At 39.7% G+C, this 18149-nt stretch overlaps 1 protein-coding gene across 18 annotated transcripts in view; it reads left to right on the top strand.

Moving 5' to 3' along the window:
• Positions 1-18149, top strand: part of ADGRL2 (adhesion G protein-coupled receptor L2) — a 126274-nt gene that overhangs the window by 83947 nt on the left and 24178 nt on the right. For 12 of the 18 annotated variants that reach the window (XM_018083762.2, XM_018083754.2, XM_018083750.2 and 9 more), the window contains 10 exons: positions 4231-4527; positions 5066-5169; positions 6010-6195; positions 7814-7852; positions 10724-10907; positions 12629-12751; positions 13020-13225; positions 14317-14490; positions 15548-15757; positions 16717-16937. In XM_018083762.2, coding sequence (XP_017939251.1) covers positions 4231-4527; positions 5066-5169; positions 6010-6195; positions 7814-7852; positions 10724-10907; positions 12629-12751; positions 13020-13225; positions 14317-14490; positions 15548-15757; positions 16717-16937 — 1744 coding nt within the window. The remainder of the gene's footprint in view (positions 1-4230; positions 4528-5065; positions 5170-6009; positions 6196-7813; positions 7853-10723; positions 10908-12628; positions 12752-13019; positions 13226-14316; positions 14491-15547; positions 15758-16716; positions 16938-18149) is intronic. The other 6 variants (XM_008921492.3, XM_018083757.2, XM_018083763.2 and 3 more) reach the window with 1 other exon arrangement.

Below are 18149 nucleotides of genomic sequence, written 5' to 3'. Positions count from 1 at the left end.
GCACGTAAAACGTTCAGCCTCCAGCTGGTGCACCTTTGGCATAGGTGTAGAAATGGTTTTCAGGGCTACAGCTGACAAGCACCGCTCAGGTGTTGCAGAAGAGCATGTTTTCTAAGGTTAAGTGTAAAAAAGCATTTAAAAATGAAAACTCTAATTTAGAAATGAAGTAAAATGTATCAGGCCCTTCAAAAAGGCACTGTGAAAAATTTGAGACAAATCAGAGTTTTTATATCCTTGGCAAATTCAGTGGATATGTCCAGGTACATTCTTTCTACAGGAGGTACTGACGGTCCAAGTGAATCCTTGCTGAAATAGGAATTTTTGGAAGAATTTTAAGTTAAAAGACCTGGAAGAACGAAGGGAATTTTCCCTCTGAAAAGTGAATATGTGCATTACATTGTAAGGTTTCCTTGGTAACAAAAAGAAGATAAATCCTTTTGTTCTGTGTTAGTGTGTTAGGGAGAGATTTCATCTACATTCACCCCAATTTGTGCTAACTGTTCAAACTGAAACTGTCTCCCCTTTTGTACCATGATACCCATCATTAACTATTATTGGGTCACTGCAGGAAAATATGGATGTTGTGAGTGTGGACAGAACAGAAACTTAGAGAGTGGTATCACCAAGGGCTTGAAATAATAGAAAACTATTGCAACAGCAAGAATCTATGACAAAGTCATGCAGCAAATTGTCAAGTAAATTACACCTGTACTATTATATCAAATCTGATAGACTACAGACTGATGAAAGAGTGCTTGTACGAGTAAAGACAATGTAATGGGCACCAGATAGCACATTTCTTAACCGTAGGTATTTTGCTAATTTTTTGTCATGTTTGTTATCATTTTCAGGGTGTAAATTTTTAAATGGCTGTGTAAACATTTTGCTTTCAACTAAATGGATTTGGCAGGGTCAGTAGAGTACTGGCTAGCATAATAGCTGGAACCTATAGGTAATTAGGTGAGTCTTCATGCCTTCCCTGCCATTTACTGAAGCATGAAAACAGGCACACAGCAGCAATAAACAGAAGGCAGGAAAATCGTGATTTGCACAGGTTTCTGATCTCCATGGCTGTACAGAGCAGCTCAGTAAAATTAGGGTGGGCACATAGATTTTCCTGTGTCCAAACACACTGAGATACCTGACCTATAAGAGCATACGCTGAACTGAAAAATCCGTGCAGCTGATTTCTAAAACTGCCTGGATGCCAGAGGTGAGAATGGAACCATTCGTATTTCCAGAAGTGCCACATCATCTGGGCATTTCAACACAGTTGTAAATCTGAGCTCAGAGTTGTATTTTGGGTGGGGAATTTTTTGATTTGGCTCGGTTTAGTTTTTTTAAAACTTATTTTATTCCTGCCTAGAATAGAAACCTGTTGGCAAGGAATACTAGATAGCTTGTGTGCCTTGTCTAAATCTACTCTTCACTGTCAGTTGGGGAAAGAAAGTTACTATTCCCCTGCTGTCCCAGGCAGTTGTGTTATGGTTTTTATAGACATCACACTCTTAAACAGGTGTTAAGTTTTACTCCAGTGGTGTCTTCATTTTTAGTAACAGATAGCATGCATAACTGTTTAAATCAGCTGTTAGGAGCTGCATGAAACAAATGTGAATTAATTACTTTCAATTTGAGTCTTTGGATGTGCTTCCTATTGCTCTTCAGCTGATAGTAAGACACACCTATTCTTAAAAAAAAAAAAAAAAAAGGAGACAGAAGAGGTTTTGGTTTTCTCCTCAGCATGTCAAGCCTCGTCAAAAAGTCCAAAATAGAATCTTGCATTGTAAAAGTGGCTTTATTGGAGTTGGGCAAAAATTATGCATCTTCAGCCTTGTAGAGACTCAACCCTGCTGCTCAGAACAATAGGTTCATAACCTCGATATGGAGTTATTAGTTTGTTATTCTTCTTAGTTGTGGCATGTTAAACATCGCTGCCATTGGCTGGTGTTGGCAAAGTCCATTGGCAGGAGCCCCCAGGTGCCACCACCCTCAGCTTTCAGAAGGAGACACGTGGGGTGGTGGCAGCTGTCACGTGTCCCCTGCAGCTCAGGAGAATGGCCTCGCACATCTAAGTTCCCACAGGTCATTGAAAACAAAATGACCTGCCCTCTAAAAGCTAGATGTATTCCTTGAAGTGATGCCTTCAGTTGTTTCTTATTTTTTCAACCATCTTTTTTTCCCAGACTTCAAGCGCTGTCTGAAGTTTCCTGATACATTCTTAAATATGCTGACTTCTCCTTTTTTTAAATTTAATTCAAGAGAAAATCTCTTAGAAGTTATCTGTAATTTTTTCAGGTTTTTTTTTGAGAGAGGTGGTTTGAAGTCTTTCTCCTAAAACGTGAGATTAAAAATATATTTCTAAGTATGTAGTACTGCTATGCTATGCAGGTCGTTTTTGAATCGTAGGTGATAGGCTTTGAAATTGGTTTTAATGGATAGCATGAACATTGTTCTACCTAAAGGTGCATAATGGCAGTGGGATTATATTAGCTCAGGGCACAACACAAAATAAGTTCTGACAATTTTTACCTCACTCCTGAACTTCAGAATGTTGTTATGAATTCTGACAATGGTATTCCTGAGACAAAACTGTCCTAAACATTATAGGGTTTGAGCTGTAATCGCAGTAATGCTAATACACATTGCAGTGATTAAATATGTACTAATTAGAACCATGTACTGGGGGATGGATAGAAATAATTGGTTGTCCCTGCATCATTCTCCATCCCCACCATCTCCCCGTTCCCCAGGACCTGATTCAGCACTGCCTGACACTTGTGCAAGTGATTGCAAATGCTTTTGACAAATGTTAATTGGGAGAGCACTGGAAGGCTGGATGCATTGTCATCAAAAGGAAAATAGAGCAGTTTCACAAGATGTCAGGCAAGCACTTGCAGAACAGATCTGAGGATTTCAGGAGGAGCTGGCTACACCACGAGTTCAGCACAATTACACAGGCTGTGTTCAAGCAACCAAGAACAAGACTGAAAAGAAGACAGGCTCTCTGGAGAAGTTTCTCATTTGTGAGCAGGAGAGGGATGAGAAGCACATCTTTGACTTTACTCTTTAAAAACTCCACTCTAAATTCATGTGAAAATAAAAAGATAAATTACTGTGTAAGACCTCTAGTATGTTATAACTGAAACATAATTGAAAAAGGGTTTTGAAAAAGGCTTTTTAACTGCCAAACTACTGAAAGTTAATATTATTCAAAACACTAACTTATAAAGTAACTGCTGGAAGAAAGGGAGACAACTCTTCTTTTGTTTTTATTTCATGATTTAATTTAGAGAAGCTGCATTGTCCAGTAACTCAGAGTTCAAGGGCCTAGCAGAAGAAGAAAAAAAAAAAGAAAAAAGACAAAATCATTTTATATGAGCTTATTTATTCTCAGCACAAGGAATCTGTGCTTTCATGTGCCTGTAAAGCATTGTGAACGCTAATGAAGATTTGGAAATAATGAGTGGTAACTGGCTGCACATCCTGGGCAGAAGGGATGTGTCCTGATCCAGTCCTGGGCTTTTGTGCAAGATGAAACTAGGTCCTTGCCCCCAGCTTATAGGAGTTGTGTCTTCATACCTGCTTTGTCAAAAGAGGGTGTTAAGGCCCCAGATGCTCACAGAGGAGAACACCACGTACGTGCTGTGTTTGGAGCTAACGGGGCATGCTGCAGCTCTCTGGAGCAGAATGACTGCTGGGTGGGAAGATGTTATCATAATTATGGCCCTGGAAGGTGTGTGCTGGGTGACTTGAAGGTTTGGGGGCTGTTTTTTAAAAATGGTCTCGTTAGTTCCAGCCCACTGCCTTTGCTGTTGAAGCTGGCCTGCATTGTTTACGGCACACTGCTTCAAATGAGTCTGTCTGTCAAGGTGTTCCTGCTGCAGAAGTGATTAAGTCATCTTTAATTGCTTTGAGCGTGTTTGTTATGTGCTGATAACTTGCTAGGACTGCCTTTCAGCCTTTAGAAATGTAACTATCAATTTTTATTACCGAAGAGATTATTTGGAGAATGTGCTGAAACGTCATACCAGAATGGGTTGGGGGTAAAAAAAAAAGAAGTCAGTCGGTTATATCTTAAGCACCCAGAATAGCAATGAGAGTAATATTAAGATAAAGGAAAGGAGACTCCAGAGAATCCTTTAAAGCTACATAAATAACTTTTAAATAACTTTTTTTTATATATAATTCTAAGTCATTTACTTTATTATTGCTCTAATTTTCCCCGTGCAGTGCCTACCACAGCAGTGACAATAACTTCTTCAGCAGAGCTGTACAAAACCACAGTGTCAACCACTAGCACCACATCCCAGAAAGGTCCCATAAGCACAACACTAGCTGGAGGAACAAAGGAAGGAAGCAAAGGACCCAGACCACCGCCACCCGTTTCCACAACCAAAATTCCTCCCGTGACAAGTTTTTTCCCTTTGCCAGAGAGATTCTGTGAACCGACTGAGGCCAGGGGGATTAGCTGGCCTCAGACACAACGAGGAATGATGGTTGAACGCCCTTGCCCCAAAGGAACGCGAGGTACTGCCTTTAAAAATGTATCTTGATTTCAAGCAGATATTTCAAAAGCGATGGGCAGCTCTCTTGGGATGAACATTTTTTTAATCTCAGGCTGTTTGTCACATGATTTTTTGGTTACTTGCAGAGTGCAGTCTCTACTGGCAGCAGTCAGTGGTCAGTCTGCAAACGTCATTTGAGCGTAGCCACAGAATTACCTTGTACTTGCACTTTTGAGAATCCAGGTCAAATTTTAGGGCACTGCTTGAGGACTGTTGTGAAATATGCTTACAGCTGCCTTTCTCATTATTAGCTCCCCTCTGGATGAGCTCCAGGAAAAATCAAGGGCTTTTTGTTTGTTTGCAGAAAACGTCTGGTACTTTTCACTGACTTTTTTCGTTGCTCTTTGTAATCGACGTTATTTCCTTTCGTTTTTGTCAATTATTGTCAACTACTACCATTAGCAGCATTCAGAATTTAGCATTGTTTAGTGTAGCCAATTTCCTGAATGCGTGCAGAAAAATGGTTTCCCTTTCACTGTAGTTTTCTACATCTGTTGTAGGAACTGCCTCGTATCTCTGCGTGGTCTTAACGGGAATGTGGAACCCCAAAGGCCCTGATCTTAGCAACTGTACCTCACACTGGGTAAATCAGCTGGCTCAGAAGGTTGGTTGAAACCTTTTAATCTGGTGTACGCTGGTGATTAAAGATTTTAACTCTGAGCATTAATAATTCAGTTTGTTGAAGCTGTGTTTGTTACTCTCTGTTCTTTCAAAGCAGAAGGAGTTGTGTGTGCTCCAAGTGCAGAGCACTGGCCAGCAGTTGGGTTCATGTGCATGTTTTGGTGTGCCCTCCCTCTGAGTTCTGTAATTGAATCTGTGATTACACGTTCTCATCACTATTGAGAACAAAGTAGCTTTGCTGATGTTCAAAAACCAAACGCAATATTTGCTTGATAAATCAAATACTGTAAGTCAAACAGCAAAACCTGTGGTATGCAGCAAGGGGTTTTGTTCAGTCAAAATTACACTGTAATGAATAGATTTTTGTCTGAGTGCATTGATAACAGTATGATTAGAGTGCAGAACCACTTTCTGTGTTTTCCCTCCCTACTGAGATTTACAAAGTTTCTGAAAACTGAATAATTTGTTGTCAATACCAAGCTACTTGACTTTTGAATGCCTCAAGCATGGGTATGAACAAATAGATTTCTTACTGTCTGATAATGGCAGTAAAATAAAAGCGAGGATGAATAGCAGATCTAGCCCAGAAGTCCCAGTCAGATTTCTGGTTTTGATGGCTGTTAAGAACTGCTTTTGTGTGTCATGGATCTAAGAACCTTTAATCTTCTGAGATAAAGAGAACGTTATTGGTCTCAATTAGTTACAGATTTCAATGTATGTGCAAATGGTTATTTCACCACAACAAAGGTACACAGGGAATTGGAATTAGGAGCCTCAAGCAGAACAAGGGACCCTGCTGAGATAATATAAATTGTCATTTCAGATCAGAAGTGGGGAAAATGCTGCCAGTCTGGCCAATGAACTGGCTAAACACACCAAAGGCCCAGTGTTTGCTGGCGATGTGAGTTCCTCAGTGAGGCTGATGGAACAGCTCGTGGACATTTTGGATGCTCAACTTCAGGAACTACGGCCCAGTGAAAAGGACTCTGCTGGAAGGAGTTATAACAAGGTACACGCCTCGCATCACCTCCTCATGCTGGGATAACCATTGCCCTTGGGCTTTGTGTTCTTTTCCTTTCAGAAATATTAATCTGTACTTTGTTCCTGCGTGCGCGTAGTTCTGGAATAAGCATATGAGGGAAAACAGCAGTAAATACACGGCAGAAAGTTGCAATTACCTTCTTTAGGGAATAAGATATAATTCACAATAGCTGACTGGTCCTAAAATACATAGCTGTGTCCCGTATTAAAATCTGGAATGCATTATAACTAGTGTGAGGGAAATGAGTATCAACTCTCAGAAATTCTGTAACAAGTCAGCGTGTTTATCCAGTGATCCTTTTAACCCTGAACGTGTAATAAAATCAGTGGGATTCTGCATAGATGCAGGGTTTTATTTTGATCTGACTTTCTGCAGAATAATAGCACTTTCTTAGCCTTTAAAAGACACTGACATGACTTAAAATTGATCTTTATAAAAATGCTTTCATACACATATCTAAAACATATCTAAATTCATGTTTTCTCTGGCGTGATGTTCCCAGAAACATTGCAGAGAAAATGTATGTCTTTGTGGTTTAAATGGAAATTGCAAGTGTTGTTACCTTTCCTCTTTTTCTCAGAGGAAATGCTGTGTTTCTCAGCCTCTGCCTTGTGTCAGCCGAGTCAGCAACCCACAAACGAAGTTTTTTTTCATCCTCCTTTAGCAAGAGATGCACTCCCCTGTTATTTTGGCAATAGTTTTATTTACAGTCTCTAGCTGCCCTCAAAATAGTTTTCCCAGAGACAGATCAAGTGCCCACACAGGGATTTCCTCCTTTGGCCTTTTCATACAAATCCCACTCTTTGGACAAAAGGTATCTGGACACCCGTGTAAGGGTTGCTGTGCTGGTTCTGGCTAGGATGGAGTTAATGTTCTTCACAGTGGCTACTATGGGGCTGTGCCTTGGGTTTGTGGTGAACACCTGCTGATAATGCAGAGATGTTTTGCTTTTGCTGGGCAGCCCTTGCACAGCCCTGTTCTCACACTGCCATGCTGGCAGGGAAGTTGGGGGTGCGTGGGAAACTGGGAGGGGACGCCCCAGGACAGCTGAGCCCAGCTCACCAAGGGGATGTTCCATCCCCTGTGGCATCCTGCTCCCTATGTAAAGCTGCTGGGGATTAGGAAGAAGAGGGGGACATCAGGAGTTATGGTGTTTGTCTTCCCCCATAACAGTTGTGATGGAGCCCAGCTTTCCTGGGCTGGCTGAACACCTGCCTGCCCCTGGGAAGCAGTGAATTCCTTGGTTTGCTCTGCTTGCATGCCTGGCTTTTGTTTTACCTGTTGAACTGCCTTTATCTCAAGTCGTGAGTTTTCTCACTCCTACCCTTGTGATTCTTCCCCCCAAGGTGCTGGTGAGGGAATGAGCGAGGACTGTGTGGGACTTGCCAGCTGGGCTTAAACCACAGTTGGGGAAAAATGTTTCCTGTGTGATGTTTTTTTTGTAGTCATTGTGGACAGAAACTAGATTACTGTCCAGGCTGTAGTTCAAAACCGCGATTTGAAAAAACAGAGTATTTTTTTTTCCTATTTCTGAAGCTTTCCAGAATCTGTCTAACTTCTGATTTTTTTTTTCCTTACTAAAAAGCTCCAAAAACGAGAGAAGACATGCAGGGCTTACCTTAAGGTATCTCTCCTGTGCTGTCACCCTGCTTTCTCCCTGCTTCAGCAACCTGCCACGCTTTATCATCTTGCTGCATGATCCTATGTATTTCAGTCTTTGATAAATGTGTATTGTGCCCCATATCAACTTTACAAATGTTGGCTTTGCACAGGTATAACGCTCAGAAAAAAAAATTTACCATCAAAGTTTATACGTCTTTTACCTCAACTTGTTTGAAACAAAAAGAGCAGAAAGGGTTATTTTCTGAATTGGAAATAACATCTATCTCATAATAAAACCTTGGGTAGGGGAAAAAGCTGGCAATTTAAAGAAATTACTTCATCTTGGTAGAATTTTATATCAAAGACTGTTTAGAGTTAATTTGCTTGTGTGAAAAATGTACTTTATATAGCTTGCTTTGTTCTTTGTGTATCCTTTTACCTAGTAAAATCACTCTTTCTTACAGTTTTAAGAATTGTTACAATTCAATGACTTCAGGATAAAATGCAAAGACAAACATTTCTGTAACTTCACAAGTAAAATGTCTGCCATGTGTCCCATTAACCAGGCTCTATGGAAGGCATGTCACACATTGCTCCCTAATTTCCAGTTCCTTTCATCAGCTGTAGAATGGTTGTCTGTACTGGCCAACTCCTTCTCTGCTGTACAGTGCCAGTAATGCCACTTCGCCCCTGAGAAGGAGAGAAAACAGCCCTGGAACACATACATGTGTCTGGCTCTGAAAAATTTTATTGCACATTTTTTCAAAACTTCTAAAATGCTGATTTTTACTTGTACCCTTTGAGATGAAATGTAAGAATGATTTTTGAAAAGAACTTTGAAATACTTTGCAACATAATAAAATTAATTAAGATTCTTATTGAAGAGAGATTTCTCTGTACAGGGCACCTCTGTCTTTTATCCTAAAGCCCTGGAAGTGGATGGGAGATGTCCAGTTGTGCAGAAATTTGACAAAAAGAGGCAAAGATCAGGAGAGAAAATAGCTTCTCAAATAATAATAATAATAATTGTAATAGTTTTTTATTAGAAAATATTTTTTAATACTAAAGGGAAATGCAGCAGATATGGTTTGAGTGGAGTGGATTTGTGTGGTTCCTTTTCATTGGTAAATGGGATCGTGAGAAGAGCTGTGTCACAGGGGCCAGGGGGTCTTTCCCACCATCCCCTTGCCTCTGTCTGAGAGGAGAAGCACCTCAGAAATATTACTGGGCAGGTGATCATTTTCCACAAGAAAAATGCAGGGTTAGGTTACGCCCTAATAAATAAAATAGTGTCACATTAACGAACACCCCCCGTCAGCACAGTGTGGTGATACATGAGAATCCCCAGCACAACCTGCATTTCCAAACGGTGTCATTTTCTGTAGGTCTCAAATGGGCTTCTCTGCTTAGATAAGACTAATAAACCTCTTGAAATTACAAATCAAAAGCTGACTTACACTATGCAAATGAAGCAAGTTCCCACTTTGTGACAGAGGATTCATTTGTACCTCAGATTAGAGGCTCCAATCTGTATTTCTTGGTGACTAATGAATCTGGCCTCTGCAGACCAATTTCTGTTCCACTCTAGTTAATGGCTGCAGCAGGATCAGTGTGAGCATTTTGACTATTCTGTCTCCCATTAGAGAAAGAAAAAAGGCTTTAATGCCACTTCGAAGTATCTTCCACCTGCCAGGAAGGTCATGGTGGCTCACAGTGCAGACAGAAAGAGGATATTAAAATGGATTAGGCTAATTAATCTTGCTCTGACAATAGCCTTGACCAACTTTTTGTATTCGTTTGTTTGCACGATGTGGTATTTCCAGACCGACATCTTTCTGTTTGTACAATGTCTTCTGTTTCCATTTCCAGTGCTTTTAAATTGATCAAACAAATTATATATGTGCTTAATGACACAATATGAGTAGGTAAATGGGACAGAGTAAACAGGGTGTTCCAGCAATGCATGGTGTACTCAATGCACAGCTACATTATGCATTAATGTAAAAGCCTGCCTTCAATTGATTACCTGATTACTCTGATTGGATTATTTTGTAAAAATAATGTAATCATGTCACTGAATTATTCCTCTTCCTTCTTTATTGTTACTTTATATGCAGCTAAACGAACCTTAAAACATGATAGAGTTGTTACAAGTAAAACTTTTTAAAGTGGCAGTTTTTTTCGGCTTTCCAGTTTTGCCTTCCCCGATAACAGGCACAGTCAGTGGACATCTTGTTTGCTCTATTGATTTCCTTTTCTGACTGACCTTTGTGCAGGAATGGGAGCTGGTAATCTTTTTAAGTATCTATGAACAGGTACAGGAACAGGAGGGGGAGTGAGAGTGGCCAGGGCTAATTTATATCCACTGAGTCAGCTTCATTGCATGCCTCCTGTAATAAAGGAGGCAGTTTGTCATAGACAAGGAGTTTATAGTGCTGGGGCTGCATTAGCTGGCCTCAGTTTCCAGAGGAGGAGTATTGTCATTTTAGCTAAACTGCAGAATGCTAATTTTGGCATTAGTGTTTTTAAATAGAAGTTATACGTTTTGACATTAACTTTAAGATGAAAGCTCCAGGCAAAACTTCTGGCATTTATTTTTACATTTTTTCAGCACGTTAATAATACCGTCTTTATATCTGGCACAAAACAAGTCAAATCTGCATGTTTACCACTTAGAGACCACACAATGCTAGTGGCTAACTGCGCTTCTATTCATGCTAATCCAAGGAGAGGATGGAAAATATTTTACTGTTGAAAATTGTGTTCTAGTGCCATTAAATCACAGTAAATCATTCTGACAGTTAAGTATTATAATTGTCACCAGATAACATTGGAAATATTCCCCAGCTGCCTAGGGCAATCAGACCTAATGATAGTTTTGTAATGAATGCAGGCAATTGTGGATACAGTGGACAACCTGCTCAGGCCTGAAGCTCTGGAGTCCTGGAAGGACATGAATTCTTCAGAGCAAGCCCATGCAGCCACAATGTTACTTGATACATTAGAAGAAGGGGCTTTTGTTTTGGCTGATAATCTTCTAGAACCAACCAGAGTCTCAATGCCCACAGAAAACATCGGTAAGTAAACTTCTTTTCTAGCAGAAATTCAAGTGCTCTGCGTTGCTTTACAAAATGAGGAAAAAATACTCCAGACAGCAACATAACCCTCTGAAGCTGAGCTGCACAACATTTAGTGGAAAAGGGAATGCTCCACAGTGACATTCTTCTTCAGTGTCATTAATACAGTATAAAATGGAAAGTAGTTGATGTTGCAAAGTTGATTTACCACTGAAAAATCATTAGCAGAACGCATGGATGTGAAGAGTGCTTAAATGGCAGAGTATGGATTTTTTGAGGTAACTGCTTTCTGTAGAGCTGCAGAAAATGCTTTTCTGTTATATATAAAATGTTCCTAATGAATTTAAATTACTTTTTTTGCAACGTACTGTGCCAGTTAAATATTTCAGGTAGTCAGAATATAGGCCAAATGTTTATAATAAACATGACTGCCTTCAGGTAAAAATGTGTTTAGTGAACTACATCTCCCATAATGCAGAATAGCTATGCTTCGGAGACTGCAAAGGAGCTGAAGATAGTTGGAGCCTAATTTAGAATTTGAGTGGTGACAGGGAAATGAAGGGGTTTGGTATCAGAGACGTGCAAATATTGTTATGCAGGATGTGCTAAAGCAAAAATCATTGCTATGCATAAAATTAAAATTCCTTCGACTTATTACAGAGATTAATGTTGTCTCAGTGAGGTACGAGGAACCTGAAAGTCTGCTAATGTGCAGAGCACTGAGATATTGGAGGAGAGTGCAGAAATTAGGCTTTTCACGTTTCGGTGTCTGCATATTTGTAACTGTAGAAGATGACTCTGCCTAGTTTTTAATTGAGTAGGAGGATACTGGGAAAGGATGGGGAAGGGTTTTACAGTCCCTTATCAGAGCTGTCTTCGAGTCACAGTAACATATCACCAGTGCCATGCAGGACATACACATGTATGGCCTAGAGAAAGAGAAGTCATTCCCTAATTTCACACCTTTTGTTAGTCTAGTTCACACCTGTAGTTAGACCAGTTTAATCTAACACACATTTTGTCAACCAGTTGTCCACTCTCACCTATATGATTTTATCCATCCAAAGGAATCCAGTGTTTGATGGCAATCCCACAAAAGTTTCCCAATATACAGTGTGTTATAAAAGTGATACCTAAGTACAGTCGAGTGGCATCTGATTTTTCATTTTGTTTTTTAGCAGAACTAATAAAATGGTTTCCTGTAAACCTTTATACGGAATTACATTTAGGAAAAAAATTAGAAATTATTTTTAGCTATGAATACTGATTTTGCTAGATGCACAGCTTAACTATTCTTAGGTATTCTTTGCTGACTCTTTAAAAAACTCTTTATATCTAAATCAATACTTAAAGTTCTAAATTTGTCAGCAGGAGATACTGCATAGACATTAGGATCTTCAAAACTAGCATTTTTCTGCAATGTGTGTGTGGTATTTTTAAGTGGATGTTTGGGGGGCACAAACTAGGAGGAGGTTTGGTATCGTGTTATCACTATTAAATGCTGTCATTTTAGCAGTGTGCACTAGATTTAGTAAAGAAGCTAGCTGTGTGTGATTGAAACATGCAGTACAAATCTGCCTTACAGACAGCAGTGTGAGAAAACTAAATGAAGAGTGGGGGGAAAGATTGTCATCTGGCATATTGCAATCTGGCCAAGAGACTTTCTCTGCATTCTCCTTTTCTTACACTTTTTTTTTTTTTTCCTCCTCTGGTCTGCTTAGTTTTGGATGTTGCAGTGCTCATTACTGAGGGCCAGGTGCAGGACTTGAAATTTCCTCAGGGCAGCAAAGGAGGCAACTCGATTCAGCTCTCGGCGAGCACCGTGAAGCAGAACAGCAGGAACGGTGAGTCCTGGGCACGGAGCACTGAAACCCCATTAACTTCTGCCCAGCCTGCTTACCTCCCCTGGTTAAAATATCCAAACAAAGCACAGCAAAACCGCTCTGTGGCGTTTTCTCAAAGACCAGGAGCGCCTGGTCGTTGTTCTTCAAATCCACAGCCTAAAAATGCCTCTCTGTGTACCGGTGCTTGATCGGCGGTTCACTGGAGTACAGGTTGCTGCCTCTCTGTAGGACTGCGTGGCACGATGATGGGATTCCTTGTCTTTTGTAGGATCAGCAAAGCTGGTTTTCATCATCTACAAAAGCCTGGGCCGTTTCCTCAGCACCGAGAACGCCACCATAAAGCTGGGCAGCGACTTGGCCGGGCGGAACAGCACCATCGCCGTCAACTCGCACGTCATCGCCGCCTCCATCAACAAGGAGTCGAGCCGGGTGTACCTCACCGACCCCGTGCACTTCACACTGGAGCACATCGACGTGAGTCACGCTAATGACTTAATGGGAAGGTCATAAAAGCAGCAAGGGAGAAAAGCCATGCGGGAAAAACAACCCTTTTTTTTTTCCATTTGAATTTTAAATGTTGGACTGGGTCGGAGACGCAAGTCGAGTTAAGTCTGTGAACATAAAATTAAATGAGCCTGGTTCAGTGATTATTAGAACTTAAGTGTATTCTTAATGAAAGCTAATTCAGTAATCAGCATGAAAATGTAAATGACTAATTTGTTTCTAACTGAAAATTAACTCTTACCTTAGTAGCAGGGTTGAAAATAACTGTTAAGATTCTTGATAGCCTGATGTTACAATTTTTATTGGCACTTTTGACTTTCAACATTACTTTTGGACCACGTTATGGATGCCTATTCAAATTCTTGAAATTGCATTTATTCAGTGAAGAATAAAGTACGATATCTTGGTTTGTTATACTTTAAATTTACGTTTATTTTCTTCATGGCATTTTATTTGATGTGTTTCTTTGCTCATAACTTTGGCCCTTTCTGTTTTCATGTCCCACATGGGGAAAGTAAATAATCACTACTGTGATGGAGAAGATATGGTTGGATTTTCCTCTCAATTTGCCTCCTTTTATAAATCTGTTTTGATTGTTTTTCATCAAAATAGATAGGCATTGAGGAGTGAACTTTTTCCTGATATCTGTTCACATGACTTTGGCCTGACCAAAGGTGACAATCAAAAGAAAAAGACCCTGTTTTCGAATTGTCAATTACAGGAAAAATATCTTCAGAATAAATTCACAGTCCTAATTTCCCAGAAAGCAAGAATGACTATAATGTACCATCCATGCATAAAATCGTAAGATGGAAATTGTAATTGTTTAAAATTGAGTCTACAGTAATTGAGACTACACTTTAGAGTGCTTCGGACTATAAAGTCCCTTTTAAACTGGATGTCTTCCTTGTGCAATACAGTCCACAGTTTTGCTGATGAAAAACTTTATTGTCCGAAACATGCAAAGTTTAATCTAAATTACCCTTTACACGTATTAAACGATTGTTATTGCCATCTTAGTGTGTAAAATCCTCATTTCGTGTTATCCTTTTATCTCCCAGCCTGACAATTATTTCAATGCAAATTGCTCCTTCTGGAACTACTCCGAGAGGACTATGATGGGGTACTGGTCAACGCAAGGCTGCAAACTGGTTGACACAAATAAAACTCACACCACGTGTGCTTGCAGTCACCTGACCAACTTTGCAATTCTTATGGCTCGTCGGGAGATTGTGGTAGGTAACGATGTTTCCAGCCACAGGCAGGGAACAAACTTAAAAGATTTAGCTTTAAATTGTCAGCAAGATCCAAAATTGCTGAAGTTTCTTTAGTATTTATAGCTCCTATCCACTCTTTCCAAAGCACTTTGCTTTCTGTAGCACTTTTCTTCCTCATCCATGAAGTTACAAGTAAAATAACAACAAGAGAATGAAAGGAAGGAGAAGAGTTTTCTACAAGTCATATTTTAAAGTTACTGACCAACCCTACAACCATTTTAAAGACCTCCCCCCAGTCCAGATGGAAAGTGTCTGTAGAGACAGCTGTGCAGGCTGTTCCCTGGAAGCACAAGTGCCAGCTCTCCTTGGAGAGGAAGGTCAAGGAGCTTCCACACTGCTTGTTTAGGTGCCTGTTCATACTCAGAAATGTTGTTGTCTATATAAAGCAGTTACTGGATGTCAGGGGCCCAGAGCACGCAATATTTGCAGGGATATGGGACTTTACAGCCACTGCATTGGAAAAGGCTGGTGCAAAGACAACCACGGGGACAGAAGTGATTCTGTCATAGCTGAAGCAAGGAACCTTCTTTAGCTGGATGTGAGATTGAAGCCAGAATTACACCTGTAGCATATTCTGCCTTTTATCCTGATCAGTGTGGTTTTGTACGTTGCTTTCTTCTCTGCTGTGGAGCTGCAGGTCTGTAGGAAAGAACATGTACTCTTACAGTAGGTCCCAGGGAAAGCTCTCCCTTCTCTTTGCATCAGAGCCGAGTGACTCTTTAAAAATGTGGTGTCTGCCGTATTTCTGACCAGTTTACAGGGAGACATAGGAAAAGTAAAAATGCTATCTGGTTTGGATAAAACAGTCACATTTTTCTCTCAGACCTGCTCCTTTTCTACTTGGCCTAATCCTGTTTTTCTGGGAAGCTGACCTGAGACTGAGATGTTACTGAGTACATTTTGCCCATCTCATGTAATAAACAAGTGACTTTTCTGGATGCTACCTGTGAAAATAGGTTTTTGTTTATACTCATGAAGAGTCATATTAATTTTCTCCATTCTTGGTTATTTCTAGTACAAAGATGGAGTGCACGAATTGCTCCTCACTGTCATCACCTGGGTGGGAATTGTCATCTCTCTTGTTTGCCTGGCCATCTGCATCTTCACATTCTGTTTTTTCCGTGGCCTGCAAAGCGATCGTAACACTATTCACAAGAACCTTTGTATCAACCTATTCATTGCTGAGTTCATTTTCCTAATAGGCATCGATAAGACAGAGTACAAGGTAAGTTCTCTCTGTGTGTACTGATCTTGTTCTCTGAAATGACTGTTTGAAATGGATTTGAATTAAAACATGACAACACTGACAAGTTTTCAGTGTTCTGACACAGCAAGGCTGAAATAAAAGCTCAGTGTGAAAATAAGACAGACGTACTCATAAACAGTATTTACATCCGTCCAAAATATGCTTTTCCTTTTCACTTGAGAAACTCTGACTGTTGATGAAGCAGGTAGTTAGACTTTTGAAAAAGGAGATGAAATTAAATGTTGACGTATTAGGAACACATATGTTTTCTCTATTTATATGTCTTAACAGCTATTGACTATTTTTTTATGTATATATATATTAGCACAGAGCCTTTTGTGTATATTTACAGATGTTTTACACTGCACACTCGTGCAGGTATTCTGGCAGTATTGGTGAAAATATTTCTGAAGCGATACATTGGGTTGAAGTTTAATAATTCAGTATAGTTTCATCCAGAATTTGGCCAATGGGGAGAGAATTCAGATTAATTTCTGTTACAACAGTAGAAATTTCCAAATTACAGCAGATAAAAATCTGTGGGCAGCCACTTCATAATTTTAAATAAGCAATATCACATTATGCTTCTAGAACCAACTGCTCATGTCAACTGCCAAGTCCTAAAACCATATCAGTTTCAAAATCAAAGAGTTGCTTATAAAATTGGAAAGTCCACTGTATAATTGACGACTGGTGGGTGAGGGTGCAATTTCCTTATTTCCATTCACGCTGTTCAGCCGATTTACTCTCTGTAGCTCCTGAACACACAGTAGTATTTTCAAATGTCCAGCCTATGTTTTCAGGTAGGGAAATTGCTCCTGAGTTTGTGAAAGATTTCTTATAGAAGCATATGCAGTTCTATTGCACACTTTTTAATTGGAGGGGCAATGATGTGGAGGTTTTGTGGTTTATATTCCCATCTCTCTCTTTCTTTGCAGATTGCATGTCCGATATTTGCAGGTCTCTTACACTTTTTCTTCCTGGCAGCCTTTGCCTGGATGTGTCTAGAAGGAGTGCAGCTTTATCTAATGTTAGTAGAAGTATTTGAAAGTGAATATTCTAGAAAGAAGTACTATTATGTTGCTGGCTACCTCTTCCCTGCTACAGTAGTTGGTGTCTCAGCAGCTATTGACTACAAGAGCTACGGAACAGAGAAAGCGTAAGTAATTGCAAGTGACCTGAGTGTTTTTCAAGTGAATAAGTTTTTAAAGCCTATTAGCTGTCAGAGGGACCCTGACAGACTAAAATACCATCTGAAAGCTTTACTGGTAAGAGAATGGCGACGCTGTGCACAAATTACAATCAAGTCTTTTGTAATTCTCGAGGTTCAGGGGATTTGTACTCTGGAGAGACCGATTCTAAATTATGGTCTTTCTTTTAACACAAAAGATTGACCTGAAACAAATTGAAAAAGTAAATAACTTTTTGTCCTCAGATGTATATTAAGTAAAATTTCTCAAAGTATCTGACAAGCCTAACCACCCAGTTTTAAGCTAATGCTTCATTAGATGTCTTTGTTCAGCTGCCCCTCTAGCTAGCTCTCATCCTGAATTATGACAGTACAATATTCCAACCCATATGTTTTATTTTGATAATATTTTATCAGGCGAGTAGAGTGGGATTAAAATTCAACCACTGCCTTTTATTTACAAAAATACAGATATATATAGGAAGTGACAGAAGGTAGACAGAAAACATTTCTGAGGATCTGAGTTGCTGGAGGCATGAATTTGCCTTTCAGGAGTGTTTATTTTGTCCTTTGATAAAATTAGTTACAGAATGGGAAGATACTGTTGACTACAAGAAAGCTGCTTGATTTTGCTACTGATGAAAGACAAATAAGAGCAATTCTTCAGGGAACTGGGCTGTATGAAAAATGAATTGCTAAGTGAAGTTGGCCCTAATAGGTTTACACGTCATTTAGTCTGGTATCTTATGTATTCCTTCTCTACTGTTCAACTCCCAGATGGGGCATTTTATTTATACCATATTGTTTCTCAGCAAAACATGGCATCTGAACGTTTTCTGTCTCATATTCCTCAGGAGTGAGCACTTCACATGTGATACAAAGTTAAAAGCAGATTTTGAAGGTTACATGGGAAGCCTGTAAAAAATCCTTACTGATGTTGGTTCATTAGTCCATGATAGCACCTGTCACCAAAACTGACTGCAAGGAGAGAGCTCCTTTTGGTTTTCTTTCTCCTTACACGTTACCTGTTCCTGAGGATGTAGTTTCAGGTTCAGTAGTGTTATTGTACAGGGCTCAGCAGAAGGGTTTCAGGTTAGGAATTGTCCATGGATTAAGTGGTACTGTGCAATGTTTATCATTTTTTATTGGCAAAATGTTCAGTTAAGAAGTATTTTTGCACTT

The sequence above is a fragment of the Manacus vitellinus genome, unplaced genomic scaffold (assembly GCF_001715985.3).
Source record: "Manacus vitellinus isolate BGI_N305 unplaced genomic scaffold, ASM171598v3 scaffold_67_pilon, whole genome shotgun sequence".
NCBI classification, from domain to species: Eukaryota; Metazoa; Chordata; class Aves; order Passeriformes; family Pipridae; genus Manacus; species Manacus vitellinus.
This window is presented reverse-complemented; position numbering and strand designations above follow the sequence as displayed.